At 48.9% G+C, this 22,686-nt stretch overlaps 1 protein-coding gene across 4 annotated transcripts in view; it reads right to left on the bottom strand.

Moving 5' to 3' along the window:
- Positions 1-5,767: 5,767 nt before the first annotated feature.
- Positions 5,768-22,686, bottom strand: part of EGFR (epidermal growth factor receptor) — a 153,963-nt gene continuing 137,044 nt past the window's right edge. For 3 of the 4 annotated variants that reach the window (XM_061997505.1, XM_061997508.1, XM_061997509.1), the window contains exons 20-28: positions 22,196-22,381; positions 18,173-18,328; positions 16,550-16,625; positions 15,133-15,279; positions 14,463-14,560; positions 13,660-13,827; positions 13,527-13,574; positions 13,315-13,420; positions 5,768-12,363 (exon numbers count right to left, since the gene is read on the bottom strand). In XM_061997505.1, coding sequence (XP_061853489.1) covers positions 11,990-12,363; positions 13,315-13,420; positions 13,527-13,574; positions 13,660-13,827; positions 14,463-14,560; positions 15,133-15,279; positions 16,550-16,625; positions 18,173-18,328; positions 22,196-22,381 — 1,359 coding nt within the window. In that variant the 3' untranslated portion in view covers positions 5,768-11,989. The remainder of the gene's footprint in view (positions 12,364-13,314; positions 13,421-13,526; positions 13,575-13,659; positions 13,828-14,462; positions 14,561-15,132; positions 15,280-16,549; positions 16,626-18,172; positions 18,329-22,195; positions 22,382-22,686) is intronic. The other variant, XM_061997506.1, reaches the window with a different exon arrangement.

Genomic DNA, 22,686 nt, shown 5'->3' with positions numbered 1-22,686 from the left:
CATCCTGGGGCTGAGCCTGAGCTCCATACCTCCTGTCACACAGCAAAGGCAAGTGGACACAAGAAATGGGTCTGGGATGCAAATGCAGCTGCCTCATTTTCTTGGTCAAAAAGATTTCCCTGTCCCACTTGGTGACCTGCACAATCTTCCCCCTGCATTCCCCTGCACAATCTTCCCCCTGAACCTTGATGGCTGATAGCAAAAGCAGCATTACAATGAGGCTCTCAGTCCTTAGCAGAAAGGGTGGCATCTGCTGTGGTATGCTGCTTAAAAAAGGCACAGAGTAGGAGGGCAGGAAGAAGTTGTTCTGAGGAAAGTGTGTTTTCTGAGAAAGCTTCAGAAGCAAAGGGAATGAAGTTGCAATGAGTTCTAGCTTTATTCCACATTAATCTCATGGCTATTAATCTGGAGTCATTATCCTTGAGCATCAGTGACTGCAAATGCCCTTTTCACCCTTCTGAGCGGAGGCACACACACATCCACCTGCACCTCAGAGGAACAGCAAAGGACAGTGAGCAATAAGGGTTGGGTGAGGGAATCTGTGAATGGGATTTGCTAATTCTTTGTTCTTGAGATGACTGCTGTTACTGAGAAAGAGGAAAGAAAGGAAATCATGCTTTTTCTGCACCTGAGACAAGCAGGACACCTGAAATGTCTGATGTTTAGTTCCAGTGGACTCGAGTCTCCTGTGTTGTGTGTGCCTGGGGATGAAACAGAGCTGGACCCTAAGGCACAACGACCTACACAGCTTAAATGTGTCCCCTTGATTTCTGAAACGAGGCAGAAGCAGCCATAAGGTCAGCATCTTCACCTTCCAGTGCCTGAGGCTTTGAAGTGTTATTCAAGGCAGTGGTTTGTCTTGTACCTATGAGGAGTTAAACAGCAAGGGATTTTTTTTCTTAGAGGAAATAATGGCAAACATTTGTCCCTGACAAGAAAGAAGACCTGGTCTCTTAATTAGCTAAAGGGGAGAGTTGCTTAGCTCTCCTGCTGAACCTGCTTCTGCAGGGGGGTTGGACTAGATGATCCCTAAAGGTCCCTTCCAACTCTACCATTCTATGATACCTCACTGAGCATCAACAATAAAATAGGCAGAGGCTTAACACATATAGACATACCATTTCTCTACAAATGGAAGGATTTATGCACAGGGAATACTTTAAACTTTGGGTATACTTGCTGGATTACAAACAAGCCCTTCCCCATTAATGACATTTAAGACGAAAACCTTTTAATCTACAACTTCAAGCACCTCAACAAGGAAGAAGTTAACATGCAACAATGCAATCTCTGTTTTCTGTCTCCAGGATACCTATTCTTGCCCTTCCAGACCATGAGGTAGCCTGTGCAACAGCTAGTTAAGCCCACCTTCTCTTGAAAACAAATGGAGATTTCAGTCAACACTCAGCAGCACATTGTCTGGAGAACAAGACCTGCTTCTCTTCCTCCTGTCAGGAGCGATTGGGCAGATGTCCACTCCAAGAATGCACCCTGAAGCAGCATGAGCAGCCCTATTTACCCAACAATAAATTCAGCACCTTTTTTATTAACAGAGAAAGGAGGGAGGATTTGTAACAAGAGAACATTGTCATTTTCTCAATCCTGAAAAATTTCACACGGTATTTAATCATCATCACTGGTGGTTAAAACTTGCCTATAACCTCTGCAATCCTTTTGGCTGGGATTTAATGAAACAATTCTCTCAATGAAAAGCAAAGTGTGTCAGAATCTAGTGTGTACTTTCCCAGCTGTCTAGCATTTTTGGAGCTCGTGCAACCAAGATTCAAACAACAGTATTTTTATCTTGGAATTGGCACAAGAGATACTGAATAGGTGCCTGAGTAAGACCAGCTGAACAATAACACCCTTAAATATACAACTGTGTCCCCGATTCCACTGACAGGGAAAGTATCAGAAGTTTTGATGTATTTTTATGTCATAGGACTTTTGTAATGACTTCTTTCTTCTAGGTTTTACCACTTCATCCCTGAGATTCAGGGTTCTATGGCTAAAATGAGCCTCTGTGCATCAGTCTTCCTCAGGAATGCAAGCCAAAGAGCATCACACAGCAATTTCTGCAGCTAATAGAGGACTTAACTTTGCATGATATCTGTCTCTATGGCAAATTCTGATTGCCCCAGTCTCTGTCTGGAGGTATTTCAGCTTTGATTAGTGCTTCAGTATAGCAACAGAAATGTCTTTCCTTGAAATTCATATATACTGCTTCTCCTCTAAAGGAAAAAGACACATTAACTTCATGCTAGTTAAGATGTATATTTTACACCTAGTATCTTGATGGTATTTATTAACTTCATACCTGGAAGCAGCCCTGTGGCAGCCTCTAGAAAGAGCTAAATGGGCACACAGACATTCATCCCTGCAATGCTGCCATCTCATCCAGGGGCAAACCTGACAGGCACTGGTGTAACAAGAAAAGCCCCTTGTTTTGCTGTGGCTTGGCCTTTCAATTTGTTTGAGATGTGATGAAGCAGAGGAGGTGTCAAGTGGAACAAGAGGGACCAGACATGTTGCTGGTATGAGTGGTTTAGATTTAGCAGTCCGAGCCTGGTGATGGGGGTGGGGAGGAGAGGTGTGCTCCTCTCACCACAACTATTTCCTCACACCTCTTCAGATATTTCTGAGCTAAAAGGTGTTACAGGGTGGGAAGAGAGCGGATTGATGCCTCTGTTCCCACCCCAGATGTGAGCTTAACGTGTATCTTTCCTTGATCACATATTGATCTTGATGCTCAAAGAAAATTCTATTCTGGCAGCTGCAGAGGCTGAAATCTTTCATGTTGCAAGCTTCTGTGGTACTAAGGTCTCCTAAGGCTAATTCCTAGGATAAACAGATCCAACATTTTGATGATGTCACCATATTATTCCAGCACTTAAACTGAATCATCCACCTACCTCACACAAGTCAAAGAGAAGACAGCTTTCAGCAAACCCTAATTCAAAGCAGCCATCTAGCATTGATTTAGAAATTCATCCTAGTCCTCTAGCAATTCTGTGTGTTTTCCAGACCTTTCTATGAATGTGTCTCTTTCTTTCCATCCCTGGTTTTGAATACAAACAGATGGAGGGTTTAGAAAAGAATTAAAAAGAAATGCTGTGAGGTTTCTAGCTGTTGGTAAATACCTGGATAAACTGTCCTCAATAGATTAAAGAAGTAAGCTCTTAAGAAGCTTTTCTAACCTCATCTTCTACTAGTCAACCTTTATTTTTTTCAGAATTGGCACTGATTTGATTTTTTTCCTCAATTGCTTTGCTTCCCACGTGGTCTATGCAACGTGTAGCTGTGCCTGGTGAGTGGGTAGCAGCTCTGAGGACAGCAAACGTTCACAAGCCTTCAAGGACTGGAAGAGAAGGCAAAACAGGGAAGGAGAGGCTTTCAAGTGAGCCACAGCACATCCCAGCAAGGCAACAAAGATGCCCTGAAAGAACCATGGAGCAGTATATCACAGCAGGGCTGAAGGACTGACCTGGGTGTAAAAGCCTGGCTATGCCAAAGAGAGTAATGGTCCACTCTGCCAGCTGATACTGGTTATGGGTTTGCTCATGCAGATGCTGTGTGTGCTTATATCCCACCAGGAACAGCTTCACTGAGCTCCTGTGGGGCTGCTTTACAAAGCAAAGCAGGTATGCAAGCCTTTGCACTCACCTAGAGAAATTCACTCCAGCAGAGAGGGCCAACGTGCCATCAGTCATGTCTTAAAGAGGAACATAAATGATGCATAACCTTTTCCCACAGGTTGGACATGCAGATATACATTTCAATAGCATTGTTAATGCTATTTGAAGTATTTATAGAAAGTGCTTTGTATTCAGTGGTAAGTTTAAAAAGAAACCCCAAGGAGTCTGTGCTTCAAGCAACATCTTAAAGGGATGTTTAGAAATTTGACTCCTATTTCCCCTGAGGCCCTTCCCACTATAGCTACAACACAGAGACCTGGAAGGTTAATTAGAGATTGTTTGTAAAGGACCTAGAAGATGAAAAGCTTGCTGTCCTTCTTCTTTCAATGCTAAACATGCTGATGATTATGAGGGTGGGATTTCTGACAGCTTCTTTGTTTTGCATGCTGCACTGAAGTGGTTTGCTATGAACCCGGTTTGCTGCCAGACTCTTGCCTGAGTCTGAGGGGAGCTTGCCTGATGGGTTTTGTCTGTGTTCCTGATGCCCTTCCCACCACCACCAGCATTGACCAGGGTGGCTCCTGAGGCAGGAGGAGGTGGCAAGGGCCACATCACACATAGCCAGCAAACCCCTCTGTGGGTCAAGTGGAAGAACTCCCTGGTTTGCAACATTAAAGTCCATCAGAGTTTCTCCTCGACTTCCACAAGCAACAGAAATGTAACTTTGCAGCCTGAGAAACGAAGCTTATTGAGCAACATCTGTGAGACTAATGCTCCTCATCTCCAAAGGCAACTCACACTGACACTCTGCTCAGTGTAACATATCCAGCTTGGTGTGACCTAGCATGGCTTGCTTTCCCTGGGAAGTGACAGAGGCCATGCATTGCTGTATTTCTTAACCAAGAGCATTAAACTCACACTCAGGCCCTCTACTACTACAAGAGCTTGGTGGAAACTCATACAACCACTTGGGACCTTTACTAGCTATACTTCAGTTTGTCAAATGACTGTCAGGACAAATACTGTTAAATAAAAGCTGTCTGTAGGACAAGAATAACCACCTCCTCTATCATTATCACTCCTACCTGAGAGTAAGAGGCCAGAAAAGCCTAATGTGGTCTGTGCCCCTCAAAAATATGTAAGGAAAAAAGGTGCAAACTAGCCCATATGATGCCATATAAAGGTAACAGATACTCACTGCACTGTCATGGGCTGGAACTCACTGAAAGCAACAGCTTCTGTGGTTAATATGAGCATTAAATAACATTCTTTCTACTTGCTTGAGAAAGAAAACAGGTTTGAAAGCAAAAAGCCTTTCTGCAACAAGAGCTCTGGTGTTGAATGTCACACAGATGGTGCTTATAAAGAGAGATTTCAACTACCAACCAACACCACCTGATCTGTAATTCCAGCTCCTCTCTCAAACAAACAGCAACAATCATTCCTGTTGTGGGACTAGGTGCTTAACCCCCTCCCCATATATCCTTACAGGGGGGCTCCCAACAGGTCCTGTCATGTTTGTGCACAGGGGTACAGGGAGCCTGGCCAGCCACCCTGCTGAGCATCTCAGAGGGAGATACCCCTTGGTGTCTGCCACGGGTCTGACTCAGGTCGCTGCTGCCTTAGGGGCTCAGCCTGTCTCTGCAAGCAGCTGTGTTCCTTTGGCTGTCTCTCCTCTTGCACTCTTTGACACTCATTTGAAGTTGGCTGCATGGATTTCTGACTGCTTGTCCTTCCCAAACACCTATGCTTTTGCATACCTGCATCACTCCTCACTTAAAAGTTCTTCCCTTTCGACAAGGGGATTTAGCCCCATGGCTCTCCCCATCCCTCTGCTCTGAGGTAAGTAGAGGCACAGCTCTTCCTGTCATCCTACCCATGAAACAGACAAAATACAGCAGTTTTCTGTCTGATAAACACCTCTGAGTCTTTGTTCTCTGATCTTCACAGCAGAGGTGTATGGATGCACAACATGTATTTCAGCCTCCTTCTCAATATTAATACCAATGATTCTTATTCTTACTGTCAATATTAACTTACATAGAATCTTCCCAAGCCAGCTGCTGACTTAAAAGGGGTGGTGTGAGGGGGGGAAGAATTGTGTGCCATAAGAGCAAAGATGTAATTGCTTTTATTAAAATAAAAATATCATGCATGAGTACGCATTGAGACATTTCTGGGAACCAGTAACATGAAGAGTAAGACTATGTCATATCTGCATAAAATAGGTTGAGCTGGTAGAACATGCAGCCTACGTATCGGAAGGGACTGGATGGAAAGATGAAAGTGAGAAAGGTGCTGTGGTGGCTTTTTTGTTTGGTGTGTACAAAGTTAATCTATAAAGACAAGAAAGATTTGATTTGCTGATTGTGATACTGGGGACTTATCTAGGCTGAGTGTGTACTGACAGTGCCAACTCCTCTCTTCTTTAGTCTTGTGTTTTGCTCTGTTACGCTGAGGACCTCGTAATTCCTTTAACCTTTGTCCTGCTACGTGTTCCACCAGTTGGATAATGAACCACCAATACTTGACTGTCTTTGCTCAGGGAATTTCTCTTTCTGCAGCACCTGGGCTTTCATATTGCACTTCCAACAGCCACGAGCACTAGCTGTGTTATTGCCCACATCGTGAAAGCCCAGCAGCACTGTGCATGCCGTGAGCCAAAGAGTCTCAAGAGAGAGGAGGAGGTCCTGTTATTAGCTCCACTAAGCTCTGGATAAATCCCCAAAGTGACAACTTTTACCAGGAAAACAACAAAAAAACCCCAATATCAAAGTCCACCAATAAAGAACCCTCAAAGTGAGTTCTTCTCTGGCTTCAAACCCTACACTCTAGCCACTGATTTTTCTCCCCTCCCCAGGTACAACAGTATATTACAATAAAAGCTCTCCGTCAATTAAAAACAATTAAAAAGAATAATATACACCTCATTTTTTATCGCTCAATATACAAACAATCTTTGATCAATAGTATAAACCATTAAACCATACAAAAGTCAATAAGAGTTTCGTATTGTACAAATAGTGCTTTCATGGTTCAGGGACTTTACAAAGCTGCGAGGGTACCGGCTGTATCTGCACATGTATTGCTTGACAGTTTATCAAAACCAAGGCAATTATACCTTATGCTCGGTTGATTGCATCAATAGAAAGCAGCCTAAGACGGGCAATGGATCCATAGGATCTCTGATTATTGCGAGGGATTCTCAGAAATCACTCAGCCTTAGCCTTGTTTTATACTCTCAGTGTAATCAAGTGGAACGGCCCATTCATTTAAAGGGTAAATGATGTGAGGAATGTAGGGTTGGAAAAGCAAACTTGGGTATGTGAGCCAAGCCTCCTACCATTGTGGACAACTACTTTACTGATTCCCGCTTATAAAACACGAGGGTGACGTCAATGGGGGCTGCAAACACAGGGGATAAAAGGGAATGAAGTACTGTACCAGCTACACAGGAGCGACCCTTCAACCAGTCCAGGGTTCCCTTGCTGGTCTTCACTTTATTCATCAGAAAGATCCTCTCCTTTGAGGTGAAAGAGAGGTGCAGTGAGACTCCAAGGCCTGTGCATGCAGACAGGCCTGCCTGCGCCATGTCGGTGAGGCCACAGCCCTCAGCCTTGGCCTCAGGCCTTCACCTGCTGCCTCAGGCCAGCTCGCTCCCCAGTGACCCATTTTTCCTCAGGAAACCCTCTTTTTTGGATGCTACTGAGGGTTTGCTTGACCACTAACAGTACCTCAGTCCACAAAGCCACAGCAGGGCTGGTGTGTGTCCGTCAGAGCTGGGCCATGTGGCAGAGAGCCAGGCCGAGCGTGGAAGCGCTGCTCTCCCAGCTCCCCCACATCGTTAAACCAATAACCTCACCACAAGTGTCATGGGTTTCAAGTCTCGCTGCCTGCCTACACACTTCCTCACACAAAAAGCAGCTATCTTGTCGTGTTTCAGCTTGTTTTGCTCCCAGATCCCAAGGCAAAGCCTCACGTCCTTTTCTTTGACTGTTTAGCTATCGTATTGAGTAGAAAATGAATCGAAACGGAGCCGAGGTCGTAGGTCTGGCCCTGAAGTGACACCTGTTCCTGCTGTTTGGTTTAGTTTTGTGTGGACAGGCCTCAGCCCCCTGGCAAGCCCCCTTGGCTCAGCAGAGGGCTGGCCCAGCCCCCATGAAGAGTGGAGATCTGTAGCTTTCCCCTGTAACGAGAGGCTGTGGAAGTGGTGGTTGATACCCTATTGCTTTAACATTACATCTTTGGTCCTAACGCAGCCCATTGGACAAGCTACTTGGAAGGTTTCATGTTGTACAAACCCCTTTTTTCTTTTCTTTTTCTATTTTTAAAAAACTATGTTAAAAAGGCTCCTTAAAAGTTTTGTGTCAGAACATTTACAAAAAAAAAACAAAGCTAGAAAACGGGATCCCAATATAAAAATCTGAACCAGTGGTGATAAAACATTACAAAGCATTCTTGCCAAGTGTTACACACAGAGTTTGACACTTCACAAGTCTACAGTTTCCATCAGGAAGAAGGAACACAGGTACATTTTTATACTTTGTCCCGATTCGGGTGTTTTCTCACAGAGAAACGTGGGGAGGAACAAAAGCCAGAGCACCACAAACTGTTCCTCTGGAGAGGCAGCAGTCGTACAAACACAAGATGTTGAACTTGAATCTGAAAAATGAGCACTTGTCTGGAAATGCAAAGTTTTTGGATTGAATTTACCCGACAAGATCAACTGAGGCGGGAAGGAAACATCCCCAACTCCCTCTGCAGCAGGAGCAAACAACCCAAGGCTCAAATGAAGTTGAGTCTGCTGACACTGTACACAGAGCACTGGAAAACATCCCAGGAAAGTGAAGACTCTTGCCCTAGCTTACGTTTTCATATGCTTAGCAATTATTAAAAGTCTTAAATTATTACTGCAAGAGCATAGTTCCACATTAACTGCTGCCTTGTGATCAAGAGATACTAGGAACTAACTTGAGAGTGGTTTTATTTTGCCTGACATGAAAAATACAGTAAAATGGGACATCAATGCATTGGTAATGCCCTTTGCACCACCACAGGCACCAGCCACATGCTCCCATGAGTCACTACTAAACCCTTTCTCCCAAGGGCAGGCACTTCTATAGAACCTTCCAGAAGTTCTCCTTCCCCTCTCCTCTGCCCTGGTGAAGATTCACTTGGAGTTGTGTGCTCGGTTCTGGAATCCAGTGTTCAAGAGAGGCCAGTGAGGGCTACCAAGATGCTGAGGGGCTGGAACATCTCTGAAGAGGAAAGGCTGCAGGACCTGGGGCTGTTGAGCCTGGAGAAGAGAAGGCTGAGCTCAGGGGGACCTCATTAATGCTGAATAATACCTGAAGGGCAGGTGTCAAGCAGATGAGGCCAGGCTGTTTTCTCTTGTGGCCAGTGACAGGACGAGGGGTAATAAACATAAGCTGGAATGCAAGAAGTACCACTTAAACACAAGAAGAAACTGCTTTGGTGCTGTGGTGAGGGAGCCCTGGCCCAGGCTGCCCAGGGAGGGTGTGGAGGCTCCTTCTTGGGAGGTTTCCAACCCTGCCTGGACACGTTCCTGTGCCCCCTGAGTGAGGGGAACCTGCTTTAGTAGGAGGCTGGGCTGGATGAGCTCTAGAGATCCTTTCCAAACCCCAACACTTTATGATTCTATGATTCCATTTTTCATGCTACATAATGCTGGCAGTACTTATTGCTGCTACTTCGTGGCTTTCCTGGCTAACAGATTCAAACAAAACACAAACACACCCCTTTGTGCAACAGCGTTGGAAACATTCTGCAGAACGTGCACTGTGTGATATTTCTAGTGTTCTGCTTGGAGACATAGCAAATTTAGCGAGCTGAAAAGGGTTTCTGTGAAGTGTTACTGTTTTGGGTTTGATGCACATTCCTCCCCAGGCAGAGCGGAGAAGAGCGGAGGAGCTGCCTGTGCCGGCAGGGCAGGGAGCACCCTGCAGAGCTGCACAACACATCTGCTCTCAGCAATGCAAGGAGAGGCCTGCCAACAAATGGACGTGGGAACCCGATTTTGCTTGGCATTTTACATACAAGCCAGAAGAATTTATCTGCTTGAGGGCAGGAAGGCTCTGTAGAGAGCCCTGGGCATGCTGGGGTGATGGGCTGAGGGCAGTGGGATGAGGTTTAACAGGGGGAAGGTCCGGGTCCTGCACTTGGGCCACACCAACCCCAGGCACTGCTCCAGGCTGGGGCAGAGGGGCTGGAAAGCTGCTGCAGGGAAAGGAGCTGGGGATGTTAATTTACAGCAGCAGAACAGGAGCCAGCAGAGTGCCCAGGTGGGCAAGGAGGCCAAGGGCATCCTGGCTGGGATCAGCAGTGGGGCGGCAGCAGGCCCAGGGCAGGGACTGTGCCCCTGTGCTGGGCCCTGGGGAGGCTGCAGCTCCAGGGCTGTGCTCAGTGCTGGGCCCCTCACTCACTGCCACAGGGACACTGAGGGGCTGCAGCGTGGCCAGAGCCGGGCACAGAGCTGGGGAAGGGGCTGGAGCACAAGGGGCTGGGGAGGGGCTGAGGGAATGGGGGTGTTGAGCCTGGAGAAGAGGAGGCTGAGGGGAGACAGCAGCACTCTCTGCAGCTCCCTGACAGGAGTCATTTCACACAACCTTTCTTCTCCTCCAGTCCTCAAGAAACCTGTTCTGAGGATTTGCTGCTTGATCCTGGGCCCCAGCTGCAGTGTTTCAGCTGAAACACACGCTGACACATTCAAACTGCAGTGGTGGCAGAGATTGGAGTGTTTCTCGCTACTTAATATAGACACATCCCCTCTGCAACTCGGCTGCTTACACTGAGCTGGCAACGCTCGACTGCTTAAGGGCCTTTGTACCAAAATCACCTCATGTGCATTGATTGAAATAGCACTGCTGAGCTGCTGCTGGGACATATCTTAATTACTGACTAAATTCACACTCTAGGCCCTTCACCTCTCCCGCATTCATTAGAAATGTTAATGCTGGGAGAATGGGAAGTTCTGTCCCACAGGCCACTGGAAAGAGTGGATGTTTTTGCTGCTGGGATTGATTTATACTTATCAAGCTAAGATCTTAGCCTTGCCTCGCCTGCCTGTGCCACGCTGCTAACAGAAGATGATGCTGGGTGTTTTAAAGCAGCGTAGGCAGCTCTCTGTGTTTCAGAAGAGAGAGGTAATGTTTTCCATCGCTCCAGATTATTCTTCCTTCCCATAAGTTGTTCTCACTGCCCCTCCTGCCTTGCCAAGACACATAACCCCGAAGGGATAGGCACCAGCCCCGGTGTGCTGTGGAAATTCGCCTTGAAGTGGCTACAGCTCAACACTGATGTGTCCCTTTGCCAAATGTGTAAGGGAACAGTGACTTCTGCTCTGTTCTGCTTTAAGAAGGGAAGGAAAACTGCTTGGCTAGAGCTCCCTGTGTTTCTTGCCCTGGTCAGGTGTAATTAAGCACAGTTCCTCCTGGCTGCCTGGTAAATGCTCCCATTTGCCACCGTTTGCATTTCCTCGACGTTTAATGAGAAGCATTAACTTCATTTTTCAGCTACAGCAACATCTTTTAACAGTTCTCCTGAAGAAGAAAGGCAGTTTGACAACCATAAAGGATCAGAGTAAAACATGTCTTGCATTTGACCATCAGGAAACGGACTACAGAGCACTTTATAGCCATGTACAGGTGACTGGGAGGGGAGTCCCTCCGCTCAGTTTTTAGTAGTAGTGGTGATAAGCTCGTGCCATTTTGCTCCTCGTGCTGGTTTTCCACTCCGTGCTGCCCTGGGTAGAAGCTCCCACACATCCCCCAGCTGCACTACTCCCTCTTCATGCCAAGAGGAAGAGTATACGGAGGCAAGTGGTAAAACTCTGGTAGCGTGGAGTAAATGTTTCTGTTCCAGGAGTTTTGGAGAAGTATTTCAGTAGCCGGTTTGGGGTTTTATTTCCTCCCTGCTGGTGATCTGAGCACCACATAGCAGACCAGCAGTACCAGCATCCTATCTCATAAAAGACCCAAACAGTCTGTTTGTAAAAACACAGCCTGTAGGAAGGAATTGGACTGTACACCACGTACAGCTCTCAAATTCAGCCCGGAGTGGCTTCTCACCGTGCTACCATTCGGAAAGGAACGCAGCCGTTATTTCCTCTGTCCTGTCCTCTGTCCTGCAGGGCTCTGGGCCTCAGTTACAACGTGGGAATGGGCATGGAAAGACCCAGAGTCCCACGGGGGGAGGCTGTGGGGGCTCAGCCCCGCGCTGAGAGGGAAAAGCTGTGCTTAGGGAAGCGTCAACCCGAGCATGGGCCTGCTCTTGCAGCAGCCAGGGAGGGCACCGAGCGCCTGGCTCGCCTCGCCGCAAGAACAGACGCCCTCTGGTCATGCTGAGGCCTCAATGTATTCACTTTTAGGTGCTGCTACCCTCAAGTACTCCGGGTTTTCTGCAGCAGGGACCTTGAGGAGACCGTTGGGTTTGGTTTCCTTGGGTAAGAAGTCCTGCTGGTAGTCAGGATTGTCCAGGTTTATTTGGTGGTTGCCTGCCTGGATCCAGTAAGGAGAGCTCTCGAAGACTGTCTTGGCCAGTGGAGACTGGTTGGTGTTGAGATACTCAGGGTTGTCCACAGCTGTGCTGTGTGAATTCTGGTAGCTGGAGTCCGTGGGGCCCTTTGAGTTTGCTGTGAGAGAGAAGTTGTAGATCGGGTTCTGGACCGCTGAGGCGGAGGCTTTCTTGGGCGCCAACTGGTTTATGTACTCTGGAAGGAAAACAAAAACGAGGGCTGAAGACAGATAACATTTGCATCACCTGAGGTGTACATTCAACCCAGCTGCCCCTTGCTCTTGGCACACAGCATCTCAGAGAGACAACACAGTGGGCTGCCGTGACCCGGCACCACGTGCTGCCCTGAAGTTCACCCCCAGGAACGTGGCTTGTAACACGGCAGGAAAGACAGCTTGGGCCACGGGAGACTGAGGCAGCTACTGCTGATTGTAGTGATGTGTGGGTAGCTACATCCCAGATGCTGTTCTGAAACTGCAGTCTGGCAGCTCAGCTGCCAGAAACTAATTCCCTAGAAAAATGTTTAGGGATGAGGAGAATGCCTGGAAAATACAGGACTGGCAGCAGCAGAGACCCCACGTTTCACATCAATGCTGCCCCTTGCAGGGTCTTTCACCTGTTTTTTAGCTGTGGCGTGTTCTTAGGAGGGCTGGTTGGGATGTTTTAAGGGCACAAAGCGTGATGGCTGCGTAACCCAGCTCCCTCAGGGCACGCTGGCTCGCTCTCTGACCGCCTACGCTGTAAGTCCACGTGAAACCGTCAGCTGCCTTCTGTGTATCAACATCTGAAAGCACTGATACTGCCAGAAAGCTGTTTGCATGGCTGAAGTGGTTTAAGGGGCAAAGTGGGGTTGTTTTAGAGGACTTTTTTTCCCAAATAGGAAGCTTTAAACATACAACCACAGTAAACCTGTGCAACCTGGCTGGTGAAGGAACTGAAAGGAGAAATGGCCAGGAGCAGCCAGGTAAAAGTCTAGGAAGAGAATACGTGCACACATTTCCATTCCTGTTCACTGAGCAAAAACCCAAAAGGGTAGGAAGCATGTGGATCGTTTCCTTTCTACAGAAAAGGAAGCACAATGATTATTTGGCAGCCAAAAGGCTTGTGAATGAGTGGCCAAGGGATGGAAACACGAGCAGTTACTCACCTGGGGCGGGCAGGAAGCCGTCGTCTATGCTGTCCTCCAAGAAAGTGCCCGTTGGGTCTGAGCTATACCTCTGGACAAAGCTGTCTTCCCTCACAGGATGCCCCTGCTGGGTTTGAAGCAGCAAAAAGAAACCAATATTTAAAGGGACTGTTTTGGACAAGTTGAGCCACACAGGGGGAAGTCGCTTGTTTTATACAGGTCACCTCACTTACCCCATTTCTATCAATGCAGGTTGTGGCAGAGTTGTTGCTAGTAGCACTCTGAAAAAGAGAGAGAAAGGCATTATGGGATGCAATTCACTCTTCAATATGCTTGCCATGTTTCCACAGAGGAGAAGTTTCATACCAATGAACTCAAGAGCGGAGTCCGGGACGTTGAGGGGCTGTTGAAGAAGCCCTGGTGTGGCACGAGGTACTCGTCTGCGTCCACGATATCTTCCATGTCCTCCTCCTCCATCAGGGTGCGATAAAACTTGGAGTCCGTGGGGCTGGGCAGGTGCATCCTGTCGTCTCCCTGCAGACAAGGCAGTGTGAGAGGGGACTCCCAGGCTCCCTCCAAGCCCTCATTATGCCTTTCTTTCAAAGTGAGAGATCTGAGATGTAAATCCTCCAGCTGTGTTGTTTAACTGGAGTTTGGAGGAATTTGGGCCTTCAGTCTCTGTGTGAAAAGATCTGTGTTTTGAAGAGGATCAGACTCTGTTCTCCTCTCAGGGCAGTATGGGCTGTTATTGGTCCTAGACTGGGACCAGTACTGAGAAAACAGCAACTGGTCTCGAAATTCCATTGGTAGCTCTACCTGAGACCCAGAAAGCCACGGCAAATCTGGCCTTAAACTACCCATGGGATACAGTTTCATGTGCATTACTCACCGTTTTGGGTCTCATGCTACATGCTCATCAGACATCCCCCTACCACTGGGGTCAGTAACTGTACAAGGAAGTCATGTGGTGGGTCAGCAGCTGTATAAGGAGGTGATGTTGGGGGTCAGCAGCTGTATAAGGATGTGATGTTGGGGGTCAGCAGCTGTGTGAGGAGGTGGTGCTGGGGGACAGCAGCTGTCTGAGGAGGTGGTGTGGTGTGTCAGTAGCTGTATAAGGAGGTGGTGTGGTGTCAGTAGCTGTGTGAGGAGGTGGTGTGCTGTGTCAGTACCTGTATAACGAGGTAGCGTGGCGGGTCACGGGCCATCTTGGAGAACTCTGCTATGAGCTCACGGAACTTGGGGCGGCTGTCTGCATCGATCATCCAGCCTAGAGGCACAGCAGGGAAAGCAAAGCACAAACAGCGGTGTTTTGGCCACCAGAGCTCCCAATGAAGTGTGCCAGTGAAAAGAATGGCACCATACGTGCTGGTTAAGGGCTCACCCATAAGAGACCACCACAAGAGACTGCTCATCTTGGTGGCCCTGCACTGGCCTCTCTCCAGCAGTTCCCTGTCCCTCTTGAGCTGGGGAGCCCAGAACTGGACACAGGACTCCAGATGAGGCCACACCAGGGCAGAGTAGAGGGGGAGCAGAACCTCCCTTAACCTGCTGCCCACACTCTTCTTGATGCACCCCAGGCTGCCATTGGCTGCCTTGCCCAGGAGGGCACATTGCTGGCTCATGGTTAGCTTGCTGCCCACCAGAACTCTCCAGCAGGTCCCTCTCCAGCAGGACCAGCAACTTGCCTCTGAGCCAAAGCTCCAGGTGTGGGCACAGATGCTGCTGTCCCCCCTTTGCTCACACAACCCTGTTTCTGTGCAATCACCAAGAACATGGCCACACAACGAAGGCAACTTGTTGTCTCAGGTGAGCACCCACCACCCTTGAAGCTCAACTCACACTTGACCATGATCATGTAGACGTCGATGGTGCAGATGGGGGGCTGGGGCAGACGCTCGCCTTTCTCCAGGACAGAGGAGATTTCACTGGCGGGGATGCCGTCGTAAGGCTTCAACCCAAACGTCATCAGCTCCCAGACTGTCACACCTGCAGGTGGGAAGGGAGGGCAGTGAGAGGTTTGGCCAGGAGCCCCACTCAGGAAAAGCATTTTCTGCCATGACTTTGAAGACAGACAAATTATTAACCAGGTGTAAATCATTTTTTTTGGGGTTTCTTGGGGTATATTTTGGTTTGGGTGTCTTCAGCTCAGCTAGTATCTCAGTGAAGCTTACCACAACCTTCCCAGCCCTCCCACCCACACAGGAAACACAGCTTACTGCCTCCTGACTCCAACCCAGCAAGTGCCTTTAAGAATGGAAGTGGTATTGTTGTTTCCAAACCACCTCTTTGGAGACAAGTGAGAGCAGCTTTGGAAAGATGCACAAACCAGCTGCCTCGGTGTCATTTGCTGACATACCACCTGCTCCTATGACATAGCTGTTGTGGTTGTCCAGTAGCTTAGGATGCAAAGCAAAGTTTTGGATGCCAAGATAGATAAATGGATTAAGAGGGACAGAGGCTGTGCTTTTATAAAAGGACACAGGACCAGAGCATGTGCATCAAGTACTTCCCAGGAATCTAAGAGCTCACAAAGTGGAGACTTTGCAATAAGTTGCTTTGACAAGTTTCCTTTCTGCTCCACTTTCTTTCAAGCTGGCTGATGACTCAAACATAAAACAAACCCTCTGAGGAGGTTGTTGCTCTCCTTCCCTTTTAGTGTTGTCCTCTCAATACCAGGACAGCACAAACACTGTAGGAGATTTACACTGACTGACAGCGTGGCTGATGGTTTTAAGTCCTGTGGCTTTATTGTCACATGAAGCTGCTGAAGAAAGGCCTCATCACCACTTGAGCAGATGGGGCACAATCTCCTCCCTGCAGCCTTTTTCAGGGGAGGGTTCATCACCTGAAGGGATGTTCTGAAAAGTTCTTACACCTCACTAGCATGCAATTTCATGGGAATTTGGAGATGATTTTGCAGTATCACAGAATCTCAAGGGTTGGAAGGGACCTCGAAAGCTCAACTAGTGCAACCTCCTTGCCAGAGCAGGACCAGCTAGAGTAGGTCACACAGGAACTCATCCAGCTGGGCTGGAATGTCTCCAGAGAAGGAGACTCCACAGCCCATCTGGGCAGCCCCTGCCAGTGCTCCCTCACCTCAACAGGGAAGAAATTCTTCCTTGTATTTGGGCCCACTGGCTATGGTAAATCTCTCAGTCTCCTCGCAGCAGGGAGAAAAAGGGTGTGTGCAGAGTCACTAGCAAACCCTGTCACTCCCCAACCCATTTGCAATGACTGTAGCTGGTTCCAGACTCACCGTAACTCCAGACGTCGCTTTGGTGAGTGTAAATCCGGTGTAAAATGGACTCCAAGGCCATCCATTTAATGGGAACCTAGGCAAATCCACAAATAAGACCAGAAATGTACCGGTGGTGCTTACCAGCAGGTGGTGTTTAGACCAACAGTTCGGTTGCAGAAGGGAACAGCCAACCCACACCACAGCTACCCGAGTGGCAGAGCAGGCAGCTTCCCAGTCCCTTATTGTTGCTTTCATTTATGATGCTGAACTTTTGGAACTGGAACAGTGGCCATATCAGAGTATCTCTTACAAATCGGCTTCACAACACTTTTAACAGTCAAACTACTGTTTTTTTCAACCTCCTCCTGTCATCCCGGGACACAAACCTCATCTCAGGCTACAGGACAAAGACACATCTGCACTCAGATGGTTTCCATTTACAGCCTCTGCAATATTTGCAGGCAGCTTCCCTTCAGCTTCTCAGCAGGATGTGTTCCCTCCATCAGCACGTAGCACAACACGGAGGCGTGTTGAACCGAGTCTGACAGGTCTTTCTTCTGCTATAAACACTCAGCGTTCCCCTCCTCTTCATCAACTGTGTTATTGGTGCTGGCTATGCTGATGAATCCAGCCATGCTCTTCTTTTTGCTTTCTCATTATTATCTTAATGCTTTTTTCCTTACCAACCTTGCTTGTTCCCAGACTTTCTGGGTGGGAATTTCCAAAGCACTCTTTGCTCTGCCACCTCTGCTCCCACCACAGCCCCCCGGCCCCCACGCTGCTTCGGCTGCTTTCACAGCACTCCCACAGGCTTCAAAGGCCTCATGCTGAGCTGGCAGCTGAGTGCTCTGAGAAGCTCGTTCTCTTCTCCCCCTCATTCCATATGCTTAAGGCTCCTGCACAAGTGCCTTTGGTCATGCCACAGTTCGTAGAGTCCCAGCATGGTGGGGATGGAAGGGCCCTGCAGAGCTCATCCAGCCCAGCTCCCTGCTAAAGCAGGTTCCCCTGGCTCAGGGGGCACAGGAACGTGTCCAAGTGGGTTTGGAAACATCCCAAGAAGGAGCCTCCACACCCTCCCTGGGCAGCCTGGGCCAAGGCTCCCTCACCTCAACACCAAAGGGGTTTTCCCTTGTGTTTAAGTGGGACTTTTTGTGTTCCAGCTTTTGTCCATTACCCCTTGTCCTGTCACTGGAGACAGCAGAAAAAAAGAGCTGCCCCATCCTCTTGACACACACCTTTTAAATACTTGTGTTAATGAGATGTTCCCTCAGCCTTCTCTCCTCCAGGCTGAACAGTCCCAGGTCCCACAGCCTTTCCTCATAGGGAAGATGTTCCAGTCCCCTGATCATCTTGGTGGCCCTGCACTGGCCTCTCTCCAGCACTTCCCTGTCCCTCTTGAGCTGAGGAGCCCAGAACTGGACACAGGACTCCAGATGAGGCCTCACCAGGGCAGAGTACAGTGGGAGCAGAGCCTCCCTTGCCCTGCTGCCCACACCTCAGGATGCCAATGGCCTCTTGCCCACGAGAGCACGTTGCTGTCTCATGAGTTTGCCACCCACCAGAGCTCTCCAGCAGGTCCCTCCCTGCAGGGCTCTCTCCAGCAGGTCACCCTCAGCCTGTTGCTCCCTTGCCGTGCCTTACCTTGCCTCCCTCGGCGTGATACTCCTTCTCATCAGCTCCCAGCAGCTTTGCCAGCCCAAAGTCTGTGATTTTCACATGCTGAGGAGTCTTTACAAGGACGTTCCTGGCAGCAAGGTCACGGTGCACCAGGCGCCGCTCCTCCAGGTAGTTCATTCCCTGCAATGGGACAGGCTGTTAGGAGGCTCCACAGGCCTTGAGCTCGGGTAGGCAAAGGAGTTCCCGAGGTCAGTGGCTCTGTGGTGGCTGTACACATCCCACCAGATATGTGGGAACCTCTTCCACTGGCAGGAAAAGGCTGTGTCCATCTACACCACAGGGTGAGGATCTTCCACAGTTACATGGAGAAGGAAGCGCTGCCCTCCAGGAGGCTGCAGGAGTCCTGGGGAGTGACTGCTGCAGGGGATTTAGTTTGAGAAATAGAAGTATTGGGATAGAAATTGCAACCAAGGGGGCAAATCTTTCTTTGGGCTGCATCTGTGACTTCAGGAGAGCACTGTGCAGAATTCAGTGGTCACCTTCCCCACAGGCAGGAGACAACCTAGCAGACAGCATGTGGACATTAACAGCCTGGGAGAAGAGGCCAAGCAAAACACAAAAGGCTCTTTCTGTGCTACATGACAGGGTTCTCTGCCTTCACTCTAACAAGGGGGCACCCCAGCACACAGGTGGAAAGAAGGCAAAGGTATTAAGCTCATCATTTTTATGGCTGTGCTCAGTCGTGTCTGTTTGCAAGTTCCCTTTGAAAAGGCAAGTTCTTCCAGTTCCACTGCCTCACCACGATCACGCTGGGCACGCCATAGCATACGTGCTTTTTGGGTCCAACTGCCTCTTGTTATCATTGTGCTGATTCCATGTTTAAAGCACAAATCTAACAGCTGTGGTTCTCACCCCAGATATTACTCCCCTTTCCCTGGGCACCAGTCTCTTGCTGTATGGAATCAGAGCGTTTGTGATTTCTAAGCTGCCTGCAAGATCTTCTCTAAAGGCCACAACTATTCCCAGTTTAGAGGTTTCTGCTGGCAGTAGCTGACACACTTGGATTTTTATGAAGAGAGAGTTAGCACAAAGTACTTCTAACCTATAAAGTTAACACCAAAACGATCATGTTGATGCAATGACCAAGCACCTGAGGGAATAAATCCCTTCCAGCCTCCACCTCCCTTCCTAAGCCCACTGCTAACCTGGACCACCACGGAATCCTCCCCCAGGTCCCTCAGCAGAACTTCACCCATGGGCTGCTAACGTTGCCAAAACAAACCACCCCAACAAACTGGCGCCACACCACGCTGGGGTGCATGGAGCTACGCAGAGAGGTCGGGGCTCTTGCAAGCAAACGCCTCGAGCTGCCGACAGAAAACAGGCTGCCTTGAAAGAATCAAAAGCCACATAATCCAGCCCCAGCAGGACAAAAAGCTTCCTGCTAAAAGTGCCTCGCTGCACAGGCTTGCTAAGGCTCAAACCTGCAGAAAGGCAGTAGATCAGTGTCGCACTAAGCCCTGCAAGATGTTGATGGCTAAAAGACTTCTGCACATACATAACCTTACAGCAAAGGCCTCCAACTGCTCGTCTAGAAAGTTCAGCAGATCTTTAACTGTGTGCAGGCCTGGGGTTTAAACCATTTTTCATCACCAGGCATTGAGACCAACTCATTCAAAGAGCTCCTTGGAGGGCTTCAAGACGCGCCTGGACACGTTCCTGTGTGACCTGATCTAGGTGGGACCTGCTTCCACAGGGGGGTTGGACTGGATGATCTCTAAATGTCCCTTCCAACCCCTCCCATTCTATGATTCTATGACACTTCACAGTGTTTCTGCACATGGGGTGCCTATGGTTTGCCTGAGAGATGGGACTCTCTATCTCAGTGAAAGAGGGGGCTTGTAAAAGCTGCAAAGAAAACTTATTTCAAAGCTGTGAATACAGGGAACTTGCCTCCTGCTGGTTAGTTACCAGACATAAAGATACTTGTTGCAATTTCCTCCCCTTTCAAAAGTGCCTTTTTAAAGAGTCAGAGAGTGTCCAAAAGCCTGCCAAGACTTTATCAGAGCAGTAAGCCCTGACACACTCGTGGGGAAAAGCCCACGGCTCAGGAGTGCTTTGAGGAGCAGAACTTCAGTGTGGAGCAGCACAAAGGAGCCTGTGGAAGGGCAGGCATGGCTGGAAAGGTTGCTACAGGCAAATGTTGAACTGAGATGAAAAGCTGAAGCTGACAATTGGGGATTGCAACCTTTTGGGTGAGGCTCAGTTTGGGGATTGATTTTGCCACCTTCAAAATTAACAAGGAGGAGGCAGAAAATGTGGCCCCTGGCTCCATCCTCCAAAGGGACTGAAACCAGCATCCAGCAGTAATTGGTTTAAATCTAGAGAGCAGGAGAGTACAGAAAAGGACAGCTCACATCCCAGGTGGGCAAGTAAACGAAACCTCACTTGCTGTGGAGCGTGCTGCAGAAAAACTACATGCACTGAGATGAAAAGTGTGCTCTGTGTGCTTTTGGTGGCTGCACTTCTGAGGTGCTCAGCGTGTTTCCTGGAAGCAGATGGCGAGCCTGGGATGTACCCAAGGCCCCCAGGGAGTGATCAGGCCCTAAGTGTGTGGTCAGCTTGCAGAGAGGCACTGAAGCAGCCTGGCTGTGGGGATGCTGCCACCTCCCACCACAAATAACAAACTACAGCTATTTTGTTGCTGGTTTTGCTCCATGCTTCCAATGGCTAACTCCATTCCAAACACTGCTCCTTGCTGCCAAGGGCTAGAGCCTGTACTTTGGTCTTCTGTCCCTTTTATTTGTCACTATAGCCTCTGCAATTAGACTACAGGCACCAACTTGGGGCATACAGATAGCAGAACAGCCCTGAGGTGCCTCAATTTCAGCCACAGGCAGTCTGTACTTGAACGGAGTGGGTATTTATCAATCAGGTTATTGATCAATCCTTGGGCCTCAGGGGTTTCACAGAATCACAGAATGGTGGAGTTGGAAGGGACCTGCAGAGCTCATCCAGCCCAAGCCCCTGCTAAAGCAGGTTCCCCTCGCTCAGGGGGCATAGGAACGTGTCCAAGTGGGGTTGGAAACTTCCCGAGAAGGAGCCTCCACACCCTCCCTGGGCAGCCTGGGCCAGGGCTTCCTCACCTCAGCACCAAAGAAGCTTTTCCTTGTATTTAAGCGGAACATTTTGTGTTCCAACTTATATCCATTACACCTTGTCCTGTCACTGGAGATAACAGAAGAAAGTGCTGCCCCATCCTCTTGACACACATCTTTTAAATACTTATAAGTGTTGATGAGATCCCCTCTCAGCCTTTTCTTCTCCAGACTAAACAGCCCCAGTTCCTGCAGCCTTTCCTCATATGAAAGATGTTCCAGTCCCCTGATCATCTTGGTGGCCCTGCACTGGCCTCTCTCCAGCACTTCCCTGTCCCTCTTGAGCTGGGGAGCCCAGAACTGAACACAGGACTCCAGATGAGGCCTCACCAGGGCAGAGCAGAGAGGGAGCAGAACCTCCCTTGCCCTGCTGCCCACACTCTTCTTGATGCATCCCAGGCTGCCATTGGCCTCCCTGGCCATGAGGGCACATTGCTGGCTCATGAGCTTGCTGCCCACCAGCACTCCCAGTTCTCTCTCCACAGAGCTGCTCTCCAGCAGCTCACCCCCAGCCTGTATTCTCCCAGTCACATAAGAAAGCGTATTCAACACCATCACTTTTTGCCACTGCACAGCCCAAAAGGAAACCACTGACACTTTGTTATGGGCAGTGCCAAATTCTAGTCCCTCCCTTGCCGGAGCTTCATTGCATCTCATTAGCAGGTGTTTGGTCTGGGCAGAAAACCTCTTGGTGATATTACAGTGTCTGGGAGCACTTTGAAGATCAGTTTAGGTTGGATCAGAAGTTTGAAAATAGTCAATGAAGGCCAAGTAAGCACTTCTTGTGGTGTCAAAAGTGTGGGAACCACGTGGTGAAGAAGAAAGACTTTGGAGACCAAGAAGTAAAGAAATAGGTGGCTCCATCTCCGTGCTGCAGCGCTGTGCTCACCTTGGCGATCTGCACACACCAGTTGAGAAGGTACTGGGAGCCGATGTTGTCCTTGTGCTCCCGGATGTAATCCAGGAGGCAGCCGTAGGGCATGAGCTGTGTGATGAGCTGCACAGTGGAGGTGAGGCAGATCCCCAGCAAGCGGCACACGTGAGGGTTGTCCACGCTGGCCATCACGTAAGCTTCCTGAGGGAACACAGAAACAGAGCGCTGCAAAACGTTCCCTTTCAGCACGACACAACCGTTTGGAGGCGGTTTCAAATCGGGTGGTGGCTCAAGAGGCTGTAAAAACACTCTGTGCTAACTCTGTGCCTCGTATCACATACCACATGCTTGTAAGTTCCATGCTGTGGAGCAAGGGTTTTCAGTGGAAGGTCCAGGCTTTGCACACCAAACCACCACTGAGATGTCTGAGAAGAGCCAGTCTCCCACCACGGGTACACCAAGCTAACATGGCATGTAAAATCCTGAGGACACAACTTATGGACCTA

The sequence above is a fragment of the Colius striatus genome, chromosome 5 (genome assembly GCF_028858725.1).
Source record: "Colius striatus isolate bColStr4 chromosome 5, bColStr4.1.hap1, whole genome shotgun sequence".
NCBI classification, from domain to species: domain Eukaryota; kingdom Metazoa; phylum Chordata; class Aves; order Coliiformes; family Coliidae; genus Colius; species Colius striatus.
The sequence above is the reverse complement of the archived record's forward strand: the minus strand, read 5'-3'. Positions and strand labels throughout refer to the sequence as shown.